General features: G+C 37.8%; 1 protein-coding gene across 1 annotated transcript in view; it reads left to right on the top strand.

The window, feature by feature from the left end:
• The window catches only part of DCP1A (decapping mRNA 1A), a 46,117-nt gene that overhangs the window by 13,302 nt on the left and 16,890 nt on the right, over positions 1-15,925 (top strand). Inside the window, exons 4-5 of the mRNA XM_033132031.1 lie at positions 10,090-10,156; positions 14,904-15,042. Coding sequence (XP_032987922.1) covers positions 10,090-10,156; positions 14,904-15,042 — 206 coding nt within the window. The remainder of the gene's footprint in view (positions 1-10,089; positions 10,157-14,903; positions 15,043-15,925) is intronic.

The following is a 15,925-nucleotide window of genomic DNA, read 5'->3' as shown; positions in this document are numbered from 1 at the left end:
TATCTGCCCTTTACCAAGCACTTTAGCAAGCAAGTGCTACATGCCATTTTGATTAAAACTATTGTGTATTTACAAATAATTTTATTTTCTTAGTCCTTGGGTTCTATTGTATTTTCTAAGGAAATTATAAGCAGAGGTCATTAAATTGGGTGAGAACTTTTAGTGTCAGAACTCTGCCTTTCTGGTAAGAGTCAAGTTTCTTAATGAAATATGCTACTATATTAATCCCAGTGCTATGCCTATTTATTTCTAACACAACCCTGTAATTAATGGTAAAAAGTAATTATTTAAGGTCTGTGATTTGTATCAGTTGTAAATCTGAATGATTAGGCTAGTAATAGTGAAAATCTGATCCGCTAGAGAGACAAAGACAACTCTTCATGTTTCCTCCACCCACCCAACATTTTAAGGCCTGGATCTCCCACTAAATGCCATTTTTCACATTTCAAAATGTTTTCTGTAATTCAAAAGTACTTTGAGAAAAATGAATAAAATTTGTTGCTCCATAACCTGCTTAGCAAAAAAAAAAAAAATTCCGTAACAACAATTGAAAATAAAAATATTAGTGCTATTTAATATTTTTAAGAACTTACCTCCAAAAGCCTGTGAGAAGTACCCCTTCGTTTCTGCTTCACTTACAACTTTTCCTTTATATCGGGCATCAGTCTCTTGATAGAGAGCATTTTTAATTAAAATTAGGTCACTAGAAAAAGCAGGGAGATTCATTTCCATAGTGTTGAAAATGCAGCTGCCAAATGGAAAGTTTTAGTAGAGGAAATACTGTAGTGTGTTCTTTTTTCTTTCTTTCTTTCTTTTTTTTTGGTCTCTGCTTGTCCTTTCTCAGTTCAAGGGCAAGATTCAGAACAGTAGAGGTGGTAGGTGGCTGTTGGCACTTGGCGTGAATCTTCAGACTTTAAAGCACAGTGCAGGATATTTCCTTGCAAGAGAAGTTTATAATTTGTCAAGTCAAAAAATGTGAATTCTACCTCCAAACTGCAAGCAGAATTTTTAAACAATTTTAAAAGTTCCACAGGTCATTCTTTGTGATCTTTAAATTCAGTGCTTCTTACTTAGCCTGAAGAAAGGCATTCAGTCTTCCACCATCAGCAGCAGCCCTGCCGTGGTGGGTATGATTCTGTAATCGGTGAAGGAGAAAGGATCTATCTGTGGCAACTGCATTAGTCTGGCCTTCTGAACCAAGATAAGGAAAGAGCCTTGCTGTTGCCACATTTATAGATTGAGGAGGTAAAAACACCATGAAAACATAAAGTGACTTAGACTCCAAGGCTGACCCAGTGACACTGTTAGATCAGACATTTCAAAAATCTGTTACTTTATATCTGTTGTAGGCCACTGCTTCATATTCTAGTGGAGACTCTCTACCAGGTACCTTCTTAACTTTGTGAGTCCTTGAATATTTTCGGATTTACAAAGCAGATTCTTTTCATTATGTCTAGCTAATTACTGGCTTTTCCCCATAAGCTAGTGATGTCAAGTAAAAAACAATTTTAATTTTTTTTTTTGTTATTGTGGTGTTACCTTAATTGTAAAAGATTTTAAAAGTGAACCATGCATGCACCATTTATCTCTTGCAAATAATTACGTAATGTTTTCTCTTTTGGGAACTCAGTAAAGGAAGGCAACAATTACTTGTAGCTAAGGGCAGAAATGTGTTCTTAGTAATATGTATGTGTATAGGTTTTCACCTTGTGTTTACAGAGTGAAGTTCATTGTGGAAGTAAAAATAGAAACACAGAGTAACCACTAGTCCAAGAAGATTTGAAGCCAGATCTTTATTTGCAAGCCGAATAAACCTCCAGACTGAGCTGTTCAGGTTCAGTATCCCGGAGAATCCAGGCAGAGCCGAGCTCCTCGCAAAGTCACTGCTTCCAGGCATTCTCAGCTGTTTCTTTTTACTAAAAGAAAGACATAGGATAAGCATTTAAGAATTAGGATATTTTACACACACACACACACACACACACACACACACACACACACACACACACCCTCCCCCCCCCCCCCGATTTCTATCATTCTTGTGACAGAACGGCGTGTGTTCACGCAGTACCCGCATTTCTGCCGGCACTAATAGTCAGCCAGAGCTCTGGGGGGAGCTGCCTGCCACGGCCTCACTGATCCCACTGAATCCTGAGGTTTCTTATACCCCTGTGGGCATTTGCCTTACAACCCTGGTTTGGGAGATCTTTTAGAGACTGTGGAAGCAGTATTGCTGGTAAATATTTTAGTAAATCTTTTAGTAAAAATCTTTTAGTAAATTGACAGAAAAATATGTAGGAGAGAAGTTAGGGGAAAGGAGAGAAAAGAAGTCCCCCTTTTCTTCACCATTATCTGACCTATTTTCCAAAGCCCCTAATGTAGATTTTTGGAAGCCCAGAAAACAGGAATTCAACTCTGTGGAAGCCAAGGGCCTTATTTGCCACCCTTTGTTGTCCTTTATAACGCATAAAAATGACAGTATTTGTGTGGGTCACCGGGCTGAATAGACCACCAGTGGGGGTTGGACAGGTCCTACATTCTGGCACACCCATTGTCACTTGCAGCACACACTTAGGGGAATTTCTGTGCTAGTGTGTGGCGAGTAGTGTGTGGCAATAATAGCAATAAATCTTGACAGTAGAGATAAACCCTCGTGTGATTCACTTTTATTTGGGCTTGCCTATCATTTAAGAATAAAAAGTTTATAAATAAGAATAATCAGTTGTGATATTCTTGGGTTTATTTTCGTAATCCCTAAAAAAGTTCAATGGTCATTTCATGTGTCTGGATCCTAAACTAAGATTATGTTAACAGAGACTATGGAAGCAGTATTGCTGGTAAATATTTTCAGTCTTGATTTAATTTAGAGTGGGGTGCCAAATTTTAAAATAATAAGCCAAAAGAGCTTGCAGCATAGCATTTTAAAATTACCTGGCCCAGGTCTTTTAGTCAGTTTTCTATAAATAGGTATTTACAATTTATATTTTTATAAGTGGGCTCTATCTCTACCATGTTAGTGTTCAGTGATGTTTTAAGATGTGTGTTCTTTTGGCCAAAAGGAGTAAGCTGCTGAGGTAATTGAATCAGATCTACCAGCCTTACTTACAGATAAATGGCATTTCCTCCCGTGCCTGTTTGCCACCTAGCACAGTCTCCTGTCAGAATCGCAGGTAGGTCAGTCTTTGAGTCCATACCCTTTTTTCTGTCTAAGTGTGTATTCTTACACCCACCCACCTCAGAGCCTTTCTCTTCTCCCTTTCCCAACTTTTTGATGTTGATGTGGTGCCACCAGGTTTTTTTCTTATTTGAAATGATCTGTCAAGGCAGAGGCATTTGCTTTTTCACTTGCCAAGACAGGCTTATGGTTATGTAATCTATTCCATTCTTACATTATTTTTATAATCAGAAGGGTCTTCCTTATGTCTAGAGTAAATGTTTTTTACTATGTTCAGAGCTCATTTTCTTGTTTTTGTTTCCTTTTGTATAGGGGATCTTTGTCAGTATTATCTTTAGAAAGTTTATAACTCTGAACACCATTACCAGAAAGCTTTTATCAAACCCCCCTTTCTGCTTGGCACCATACTGAGAAAATCTCCAGCCTCCTTAAATCCTTTTAGAAAGTAGGTCAGATCTAAATAATAAATGAATCAAAAAGACATGTATTGGAGAGTGATTCCCAGCTCTGTTTTTGTGACATTTGGCAAAATCTCTAGAAGTCTCAAGGGATTTTATAAAGGCTCCAAATTAATTTGAATTTTCTTGATCTCGTGTATGCCATATACCACTCCAAGTGAGAAGCAGAGTGAAGCATCACATCAAATTAAAATAGGCTACTGGATCTTCAAACAAGTTCCTGGGGAAATGGAAAACTTTTGCCCCCCAGCTTTTTAGAATTTCTCAATATTAAGTAATCTAAATACCTTTAATCTTTGTCAATCTTATGTTTTACACTTTCAGAAGAAAAGGGCTGTCATTTGAAAAGAAAAGGAAACGTTTAATTTTGAATATTCTTTTCTGCGTCTTGTTATTTTTCATGGAAGTACGACCTAAAGGCAATTAAATATCCTGTCACACTCCCTTACTCTTCAGTGACTTGCCTGTACAGCGTGACTTACTTGGGATAGTTACTAGCAGCTATGGTATATAGTGGGTGTCCAATAATTAGTTTGCTTCCATCTTGAGAAAAGCCATTTATAATACAGGATGCCATCATTATTTGCCAAAGCCAAGTAATACTGTGTTGCCACATCCCTGCATCCTCTGGTATAGTTAATCAAGGAAAATCATTTTAGGTTGTTTCAGCAAGTGAATTGCTGATAGCGTAAGTTCTCTTGAGGGAAGAATACTTAGCTTTGGTTTAGAGACAAGGTCCTCCGCAGTTTTAGCTATCTGGGGAACTTGTCTGTCTTTCCTCACCAGTGACAGTGACAGGCTTAGTGGCAGGTCTTTGGGCCTTCTTGCCAATTGCATGCACTGAGCATTTGATATGTTGGCAGACAGAGCTGATTCTTTGATGCGTGTCTGAACCTCTACAGGTCTGCTTTTGGCAGAATCGAGTGTGACTGTTATCCTTTACCCATTAAGCTATCATTACGGCTTCCTTATCTTTATTTCTTCTGCAGACGTGCCTTTGAAAGCATTTGGCTCTTTTTTGGTAGTTTACTTGATAATGTACAAGAGCAGAAGGTATGTGTCTTATTTCTAAATTTTAGTGTATTTCTTCAAAGGAAAAAGGGAGGCCCTAAGTGAAGATTTGTCATAATAAATTGATACTCTGACTTATTTTGGTAATACTGAAAGAATACTGAATTCTTTCCTTAGAGTTTGGTTTACAACTCCCTATGAAAACATACTTAAATGCCTCTGGTTAGCCAAAAAAAAAAATGTGTGTTCCTCTCTGAGCCTGATGCATATCATAAACTTTTTCTCATCACCATAAGTTGTATGTGTGTGTGCATTAGAGGAAAACCAGAATCGTTTGTGTTTGAACTTTTGTGTTTTGGGTGTTCTTTAGCCAAGGTTGGAAGAGGCATATTTAGAGAAAGGTAGGTGTGTGTAATCGCCATATGTGTAGTCTTTTCAAAGCCTAATCTGATTTACTCTGTGTTGGAGCAATCTTTAGTTGCTAAGAACATAGCTAAGACTCTGCAGTAGATAATAATTAAGTCCTCTGTAACAAGGCTGCTTCTGTGCTCGTCCATTGGGATGTCAAAGCTAAATTGAATCTGTTGACTTACATCATGTAAAATATTCCAGGATTACTTGGACATTGCTTCTGTTGAAGCATCGGTAGTGTTTTGCAGTTCTGTAAACTAGAAAGACTATGAAAATGGGTTCCAGACATGGGAAAGTATTCACAGCAGGCTGAAAACAAAACCCTCTGCTGTCTCATCGTAGTGCAGTCAGTCATCTGCAGGACACGTGGCCAGGCTTGGGGTCTGACAGTTTGGGAGAGTTTTAGGGTAGCTGGGGGGTTTCCTGCCAGAGAAGCCGCCTTGTGAACGGGGTAGGAAAGAATTCCTGTTCATGCTCTTGATTCATGAAAATGAAGCCATTCACTCACTGTGTATATCAATAATGTTTTAACTCACTCTACAATGACAATAGAAAAATCCAATTAAGTTTTTATTTTAATTGAAAAGGGAATTTTTTTACATTGTGATTGGCCATGAAGTCTTTTATAGAAATATGATTATCTTAATTCACGGTAAAACAAAAAAATTCGCCATTAAAATAGCTTTTATTAATAATGGCTTTCTAAATTAATATATAGGTACTATTTTTATAGAGTTCAAATAATAGCTATTAAAGAGGGACTTTGGGGGTGGCCGGATGGCTCAGTTGGTTAGAGCGCAGTGCTCTTTACAACAAGGTTGCTGGTTCAATCCCCGCATGGGCCACTGTGAGCTGTACCCTCCACAACTAGATTGAAACAACTACTTGACTTGGAGCTGCTGGGTTCTGGAAAAACACACTTTAAAAGGGGTGGGGGGGGATTTTTAATTTAGTTTCTTGTACTAGCATTTATGTTTACTATATTCTGTCATCCTTTTAGTGTATAATTTTTAAATTACTCAGTATTTTATGCTTCTTTTATGTGTTGCTTTAATCTTCAAGCATAATTGAAGCTCATTAACTTTTTGTTTCTTTAAAAATTTGTTACTTAAACTAATGAAGCAATAGATATGTAGTGGCAAGATTATTGGCTTAGGAGTGAGAAAATCTGAGTTCTAGTTCTGAGACTGTTTTTCTCTGATTTGTTAATAAGTCACTTACTCTTTCCATGAGTCTCAGTTTTCCAGCCATAAAAGTGCATAATGATACTTCTGATCCAAACAAAATGGTCTTGTTTCTCCTTGCTTCTCCCTGTTAAGAACTTGTTTCTCCTTGCTTCTCCCTGTTAAGAACAACTACAAAACCCAGAAATAACACAAGAGACAGTCAGAAGAACTCTGAAGGGTAGAAAGAGGAAGACGATCGTTGTAGGATCCAGAGCTAACAGAACAACACAGCAGCAGAGTGTCTTACAACCCTCCCACTCAGCAGAATAAGGGGACCCACACATGGTGTTTCTCAGCTTCCAACCTGGTAACAGTGTGGCCCATGTAGGCTCATTCTTCCACTAGATCAAGTGGGACTTCTGCGAACAATACCAGATGAATCCAGCAAAACTGGCAAAAAGGATGAGAAGCCCTACTGACAGACCATAAGTAGCCACCAGCGAGGTGCTTTCCCTCCCTTCCATGAAGGGAAGGTAGGGTCACAGGAGGAGTCACATCACAGCCTGGCCTGGGAAGCAGTCTTCATCTGTAAAGGTCAGAGGCTTCCTTCCCTACCAGAGGCACATCACGTGGCCTAGTCATGGGAAATTCTTCCCTCCCCTTCAAGCAACGCTGGCTGAGAGCCTACTAAATTCCTACCTCAAGAAATTAGAAACAGAAAAGCAAAATTAACTCAAAGCATAGGGAAGTAAGGAAGAATAAAGGTGACAGCAGAAATTGGTGGAATTGAAAATAGAGAAAAAAATCAATGAAACAAAAGGCTGGTTCTTTGAAAAAAGTCAATAAAATTGATAAACCACAGCAAGACTAACAAAAAGAAGAAACTAATTACCAGTGTCAGGAATGAAATAGTGGGTATCACTACAGATCCTCCAGACACTAAAAGAGGAATAGGAGAATGCTGTGAACAACTTCACACTCATAAACTTGGCAACTTAGAAGAAATGGGCCAATTCCGTGAAAACCACAAACTATAAAACTCAACCAAGATAAAATAGATTACACGAATAGTTCTATACCCATTAAAAGAAATTGAATGCACAATTGAAAAGCTTCTGAGAAAAGAAATCTCCAGGCCCAGATGGTTTTACTAGAGAATTCAAAGAATTAACACTAATTTTATAGTTTCTTCCAGAAAAAAAAAAAAAAGGAAACGCTTCTCAACAGATTTTGTAAGGCCTGATACCCAAACAAGACAAAGAAAGAAATGGAAACTACAAACCATTCTCTCTCATGAACTTAAATGAAAAAATCTTCAACCAAATATTAGCAAATCCAACAGTATGTAGAAAAACAAAAAAATGCTCAGATGGGCTTTATTTCAGATATGCAAAGCTGGTTCAATATTGAAAATCAGTCAATGTAATCCATATCAACAGGCTAAAGAAAAAATAGAAGAAATATAATGTGATCATATTTTGTGTTTTTTGACACACAAAAAAATTATTTGACAAAATCCAATGTCCATTCATGATAAAAACTCTCAAGTTAGAAATAGAACTATCTCCTTGAGAGCGTCTACAACAAGTTTACAGCTAATATATTTATGATGAAAGGCTGAAAGTTTTTCCTCTAAGATCAAGAACAAGGCAAGGATCCACTGTCATCACTGCTATTCTGCATAGCACTAGAAGTTCTAGCACTGCAATAAGGCAAGGAGGGAAAAACAGGAGGTCTATAGAATGGAAAAGAAGAAATAAGTGTCCCTATTCACAGATGACCTGATCGTCTACGTATAAATTCTTGGAACTAATCAGTGAGTTTAGTAAGGTCTGAGGATGCAAGATCAACACAAAAAAATCAGTCACATTTCTACATAAGATGAACTTGTGGAAACCCAAATTTAAAACAATGCCGTTTATAATGTCTACAAAGAAAATTAAATATTTAGATATAAACTTACGAAAATATGCACAGGATCTGTGTGCTGAAAATTACTGATGAAAGAAATCAAAGAAGACCTAAATAAATGGACAGAGACACTGTATTCATGTATTGAAGGACTTGACATAGTAAAAATGTCAACTCTTCCCAAATTGACCTATAGGTTTAAAGCACTTCCTATCAAAAATCCCAGCAAGGTTTTTTGTAGGAATAGACAAACTTATTCTAAAATTTATATAAAAAGGCACAGACCCCAGAAGCTAAAACAATCTTGAAAAAGAAGCGTAAAATGGGAGGAATTATTCAACCCAATATGAAGGCCTACTATATAGCTGTGGTAATCAAGACAGTGGGGTATTGGTAGAGGAATAAACATAAATAAATGGGACAGAATAAAGAATCCAGAAATAGAACCACACAAATATGCCCAACTGGTATTTGACAGAGGTACAAAAGATTCCTCAATAGAGAGAGGAGAGTGTTTTCAACAAATAATATTGTAACATTTGGACCAAAAAAAAAAAAAAAAAAAAGCCTTGAAACCTTTTTATATAAAAATTAACTCAAAATGGGTCACCAACTTAAATGTAAAACTATAAACCTTTTAGGGGGAAAAAAAAAGGGGGAAATTTTGGAATTAGGGTTCAGCAAAGAGTTCTTGGACTTGACACCAAAAGCATGATCCATAAAAGGAAAAATTGGTAAATTGGACCTGGTCAACATTGGGAAAAAAAAGCTTTTGCTCTGGAAAGACCTTATTAAGAGAATGAAAAAACAAGCTACAGACAGGGAGAAAACACTTTTCAAAACATACCTGACAAAGAACTAGTATCTTAAATATATGAAGAACTCTAAAACTCAACAGTTTTAAAAAAATCCAGTTAAAAGAGGTAAAAGACATAAATAGACATTTGACTAAAGAGGATACAGTATATAGATGACAAAGAAGCACATGAAAAGGTGTTCAACATCATTAGCTATTCGGGAAGTATAAATTCAAACCATAGTGAGATACCGTTATACGCCTATCAGAATGGATGAAGTTAAAAATAGTGAGAACAACAAATGCTGGCAAGGATGCAGAGAAACTGAATCGCTCACATATTGCTAGTAGGAATATAAAATAGCACAACCATTCTGGGAAGCAGTTTAATAGTTTCTTATTAAATTAAACATGCAACTGCTGTGACTCAGTAACTGTACTTTTGGGTATTTAGGCCAAAGAAATTAAAATTTAGGTTCACAGAAAAACTTGTACACAAGCATTTATAGCAGCTTATTCATAATAAACAAACCTGGAAACACTCCAGATGTCCTTCAAGAGATAAATGGTTAAACAAACTGGTATATATTTCATGTATATCATGAAATACTACTTGGCAAAAAGGGAATGAGCTATTGATACAAGCAGCAACTTGGATGAATATTGACAGTTAATGTTGAGTCAGAAAAGCCAATCTCACAATGTTGCATACTGCTGATTCTATCTTGAAATGACATTATAGAAATAGAGAACAGATTAGTGTGTTTGCCAGAGGTCTGAGACCAGGGAGGGGGACCACAGGAGGTGGATGTGGCTCTAAAAGGGCACCAGGGATCCTTAATTTAATTGGTATCATCTTTCTTTCCTGATAATACGTAAAATAGCGGTTCATCTTATAATTAGCGGCATCTTAGGCTAGTGGCATCTGGTAATGTCTAAAACCAACTGTTTCTGCAGTTTTCATCTGAATATTTTACCTATCTGATTCTATTAATAATTTTATAAAACATTTTTGGGGAGAAGCACTTTTTTTTTCTTAGAAGGTACTGTTAACAAATTGAGAGTCTGATGATAAACTCTGACATTCCATGGTAATAATATATTACGTATATGTTGAAACCTCCTTTCCCCTCATCTTTTTTTTTTTCTTTGTTTTTCAAGTGTCAATATACAGTATCTGGTTTTATGACAAGAATGACTGTCATCGCATAGCCAAACTCATGGCCCAGTAAGTATTTGTGTTACTCCATAGATTTATTTCATTAATGATATATGAGAGATGAAAAAATGATTTTATCTCTTCTCTTTGTTACTGGAGTGTACTAACTCATGTATTTCCCCCCTAATTTCCTGTTTATTATAAAAAAAAAAATTTGGAAAAGGCAGGAAAGCCTAAAGAAACCTGAAGTTACTTATAATCCTACTACCACTCCCAGGGTTTGTTAGTGTGTTAGTCTGTTTCCTTCCGGTCTTTTTCTTTAGGTTACATATTAGTTGTTTTTAAAGTACATTAGGTCGATGTGTTCGATTGTTTCTTACAAAAACGATCATTCTATACATCCTACTTTTCATGTCAACAGCATTTTTCCAGAGCATTAAATAGTCCCCTGTAGTATTTCTAACGCGTGCATTGAATCCAGTCCTGCAGTCAGATTGTAATTTAACCAGAACCTTACTGTTAAACATGTGCTTAGTGCTGTCAAACCGCAGATCTCCAGAGGATGTCATCTATGAGCAGGGAGCAACCTAACCACCATCAGTGGATCTGATTTCGGTTCTGTCCAGATTTCCTCTCTGACAAGTGGTCCTGTATTCAGTAGCCAGTAGAGAACTCCTACACTCATCCATGCTATTCTTGACACAGATTCTCGGTTTACTAGTCCCCGATCCATTAATGGATTGTGTTCCAGGAGAGTTTTTATAAGTCAGAATCTTGGAATTTGGAAAATAATTTTCATTGAATTAATGTTCCAAAGCGTGCCTCACTGTCCTTTCTTAAGCTAGCCAGCAGAAGCCACCCCTCATGTGGCCTATCTGTATCGCTGGTACTGCCAGTGTGGATTCTGGGAGCCCAAGACACTGTGGTGCTAGAGGGGCTTGAGGTGGTCCAGAGCTCTGGGCAGAACGCTGCAGTGGGTAGTGTATTCTGGTACACTTACAGTTCCTTTTCAGTTTTTGCCTGCACTTCCTCAGGAATGTGGACCTCTCTTCCCCTCTGTCAGATCAAGAATCCCTTTGCTCTCCTGCAAAGTTTTTATCTCCATGTTTGGCAGAAAACTGATTCTTATAAAAATGTAAATAACCCCAAAACCTCAGTTCCAGGTATGTTTGCACTTTAGAAGAAGCACACATGGCTAAGGCTTTAATCCAGGACTGCTAATGTGTCCTGATGGGATGTTTATCAGCCCCCTGCTCTCCTTGCTCTGGCTGTGAGCTCCTGGGACAGGCCATGTTTATTTCTGGTGCACCCCTGAGGACATGGTTCCTTACAAACTTGTGTCACTCATATTTGAAAATGTGTTTGGGCTCTCTAGAACCACACTCTGTTTAGAACACCTTTTCTGTGAGGAAAAAAAAAGATAAAAATTGCTTTTCTACAAAGCCATTTATCTGACGACTGCTTTTTTGTAGTTTTGAAAAGTGGCAGCAAAGGCAACAAGTATCTGAACTTGGGAACATATTAATACAGTTGAGTGACACAGGTTTGAACTGCGCGGGTCCACTTGTGCGTGGATCTTTTTCAGTGAATACTTCAGTACTGTAAATGTATTTTCCTTATGATTTTAATACCATTTTCTTTTCTCTGGTCTTTCAACATACAAAATATGTGTCAATCAACTGTTTATGTTATCAGTAAGGCTTCCCGCCAACAATAAACTATTAGTAGTCAAGTTTGGGGGAGTCAAAAGGTATATGCAGACTTTCAACTTCCTGGGGGATCAGCACCCGTAAGTCCCATGTTGTTCCAAGCTCAACTGCATATACGCTTTCTCCTACAGATTGGGAGCTTTGGGGCCTGAGTGAGAGAATCTGGCCTTTTTAGCTCTAACAGCTATTCGCAGGAAACCATTTTGAACTTTTTTCTCTGTCAAGGCAAATGGTGCTCCTAATATGCAAAACTTCAGATGGTAAATGAAGCTGAAGACTAAAGATCTACCTGAAAATGTTGTATTGAACCCAAAAATAGGATGAGGAAGTAGAAATAGGAAACAGTGGGAAAAGAAGAGCATACAGGGTTCTTTCACTAGAAATGCCCAAAAGAGGAACATTTCCTTAAGCTTTGTTTTTACTTGAAGCCGGGGAGGTATTGAAAGCGATTAGAGAATGTCCTCGTGAAACTGTTGATAGTGAGTTTTCAAGTGTCTGGCCTATTTATGGCTGAAGGGAATACCTTATATGTTAACATTAACTTTGTGATAAATGGCATACTGGACACCAAAGATAAAAAGACTACTTGATCTTTCTTTGCTCTAACTTTGCCTATACAGCCTCTATTTGCTACATATTTCAGAATGTCACGTCTGCTAACCAGAAATACAGGTAAAATTCTTTTTAGCATATTACGTATGTGTCTATGTAAATGTACCTGTCAGGGCCCATTCTATCTAATTTAGTTCTTCCCATCACTGGTTTGACAGCTGCAATGTAATAAAAATTCTCCAAGTAAAAAATTGATTTATTCCAAAAGATGTTTATAAAAAGAGAAACTATGTAGGAGAGCAAGCAAACTTCTAGACCTACTGTATTAAATTTGAAATTCTCTTTGGTTAGGGGCAAAGTTAAAAATCCACTAAACTTGAAAAATGTTGACTCCTAAAGAGGAAATCCAGTCTGCCAGAAACCGTTGAACAATAAAGCTCGTTTCAGTGTTTGCCTACCTAGACTATAAAATTTGGAGAACTTGAGGAAGTGAGCTTTATTCGTGATCTTACAGGTAGTCTGAAGGGCATATTTGAGGATTTGAGAGGGCGAGAAGCAACAGAGCTCCTCACAGAGTTTGAATTGGAAGAGGCCTTAGGTCCAATTCTCATTCGTGTGAGGGCCCCTTCCACGCCACCTGACAACTGCTGCTTCCAGCAGTGGTGAGCTTTGTAAGGTGTCCTGGACCACGGTGAACAGTGATGATTATTATAAATGTACTTTTGAACCAAAATCACAGATCCAGTCCAGGTCTGGGGAGAGTTAAATACCAGCGTGAGTAAGCCAGGCAGCATGGCATGAGGTAGGTAGAAACAGACTGTACCAGAGTCCTTAATAAAGGTGGTTTGAGGCTGGTGTGGCCTATAACTGAGTATTAAATAATAATGTCATTTTAAATAGTCCTTTTTTCCTGAATATTAAAGGAGTGCCTGTTAATTATGGAAAATAAAGAAAGTACAAAAAAGTGAAGTTGCTTGTATCCACCATCAAGAAAACCAGTGTACATATATCTCTCCAGTCTTTTCACCCTTTGCAACAGGCCTCACAGTTATGATAATACAGTACTTCTTTTCCAAGAGATGATTACCAGTATGGATATAAAAGAAACAATATTTATTCATATCACATGTCAGTCTTCTTTCAGTCTATGATAATGTCTGTGGTTCTACCTTCGTTTTAGAAATAATCCTGTTAAGAGCTATAAAACTCTAGATAATCTAAATAATTGACATCATTACCTTAAAGCAGCATTTTCCAAACAGGAATCCTGCCTCAGGAAAAGATTCTATGGCCAAATAAATTTGGGAAAATGTATAAGCCCTCTTTTCTTGGAGATTGATAATAAATTTTAACATGTTAAAAACTCAGAATGATTCTGCAGTTTAAAAAAAAAAATCTGTTAAACATTGTTTAATCCAATGTTTTCAAAAAAAGAGTCATCCCAAACACACTAATGAGAGTTCCTGGGCTATTTCAAAGCAGTGAACTGACACTGAGTGGCCTATTGTCCTGTTTCTCTAATTCCATAAAAACAAACCTTTTACTGCTGAATTGTTTTACTGCCTGTCGTCATCACCGTCATAAAAATTCTCAATTAATACAATGATCACGTTGTGACTGTGCCCGTAACATCTCGTGGCAGGTAGGCATGTTCACTACACTTGGGAACGAAACCTGAATAAGTCTTAAAATGAAAAAAAAAAATTAGTTGCCTTTCTAAGATTTTTTATTTTTATTCCAAGCTTGAAGAACAGTATGAGAAACAATAAAATATCCAGGTACTCACCACCTAGCTTTCAGTTCCTGACATTTTGCGTCAGACCTTTATGTGTGGGAGAGAAGCTATTCTTAAGAGATGAAACCCCACAGGTGGACTTAAACGCCCTAACCGTATCAGTGACATTCTTAACCCTCAACTTCGCTTGCTGTATGCATCTTCAAGTACAGAATTAGCTTAAGCAGCACCAATAAAAGTAAAGGGCATGCCACAATCACCTCACCTCAGTTACCTGCTTAGTGCTTTTTAAGGGGAGAATAAGGGAAACCTTTTGTTTGCTTGTGGTGCCATCATTCACTTTTGAAGATTCACCAAGACCTCTCGTTTCAAGAAGCTAATCTATATTTCTCCTTGCCAGCCCAGTGTCATGACAAACTTCCCATAGTGGGTTGTTCAGCTATGCAGGCTTCCTTTGACTTGGTGTAATTGTCCATTTTCAGATTTACTTTACCAGTTAGTTTGACTGACTTTGAGATACTTCAAAAAAGAGAGAGAATTTAGTCAAGTTTTTAATGTACCTACTTCCACCAACTCTAGAATGGAATTCTGTATTTTTGTCCTTCTAACAGTGAGATATATTGGTTGGCACAGTTGTGAATAAAGTGGTAAGTTAGTCACATACTCCCCGGGTGAGGTAACCGAGTCTCTGTTACGTATTGTGAGGACAGTGTTGTCATGTGACATTTTCTCTTTTTCCTTGGAAAATGGACACCAAGAGAGTTCTTGGGTCAGACTGTATCTAAACAGGTTTTTCTAAAATCTGTTTCTCCTCCCCTAGGGTGGTAGAAGAAGAGACACGGCGGTCCCAGCAAGCTGCCCGGGATAAGCAGAGTCCCAGCCAGGCCAATGGCTGCAATGACCACCGGCCCATCGACATCCTGGAGATGCTAAGCAGAGCCAAGGATGAGTATGAAAGGGTGAGGCTGCATGCTGACCAGGAGGGCCACAGGGGCCACAGGGGAGGAGACCTTCAGGGGGCTTGTGGATGGGGGAAGTCCCCTTCAGCGCCAGCCGAGATAATTGCTTCAAGAAGAACACGTCCCCTATAGTTTTAAGCCTAAACAATAAGGAAAGAAATTTTCTTACTATAGAGTCCTTAGCTTGGCATGAAAATTGGAAATGCTCTTTTTCTATTCCTGTAAAATTATTATAGGAGAAAATGGTTTTGGTGTGCAAAAGTTAGCCTGTAACAGGTAGTTATGGAAAAGCTTCATGCCTCTTCTTCACCTCTGCAGTCTCTGTTAGGTCTCAGGAATTTATGTAGTCTTTGCTAAGTATTCGATAACATGCACCCTGTAATACTAAAGGCTATATTTACAGTCTGTAATTGGTGGCAATTGCACACTCTTCATTAAGCATGATTTGGAATCTTACCCACATGAGAGGCTTTTCTAGAATTCACTTTGTCCTTTCTGTTTTGTATTTTAGTTTATGTTAACTGATAACATTTTCTCCCCAAAGTTGAATAAAAGGGAAGCTGTGAACATTCATTAGTTTATTCAATGCATACTTGTGAACGGTTCACTGTATGCCAAGCAGTGGACCTTTCCGGAGTGGTCCTCAAATCTTGTAGCTTTGGAACTGTCCTGGCTTTTCACTTGATGTCAGCATTTCAAAGCCCATGCTTCATTGGCGTGAGACTGAAGGTTTCCACTGCTGCACTTTGTTTCAGCAGAAATAAAATGATCACCTTAATCTTTACTAAACTGAGTTAAGTACGTCTTTTGTGTCTTGTTTAATCCTTACCTTACCGAAAGATCAAGGAACAATGTATGAATAACACTCTCTAAGACCGTGTTT

Source organism: Rhinolophus ferrumequinum, chromosome 17 (assembly GCF_004115265.2).
Source record: "Rhinolophus ferrumequinum isolate MPI-CBG mRhiFer1 chromosome 17, mRhiFer1_v1.p, whole genome shotgun sequence".
Taxonomy (NCBI): Eukaryota; Metazoa; Chordata; class Mammalia; order Chiroptera; family Rhinolophidae; genus Rhinolophus; species Rhinolophus ferrumequinum.
This window is presented reverse-complemented; position numbering and strand designations above follow the sequence as displayed.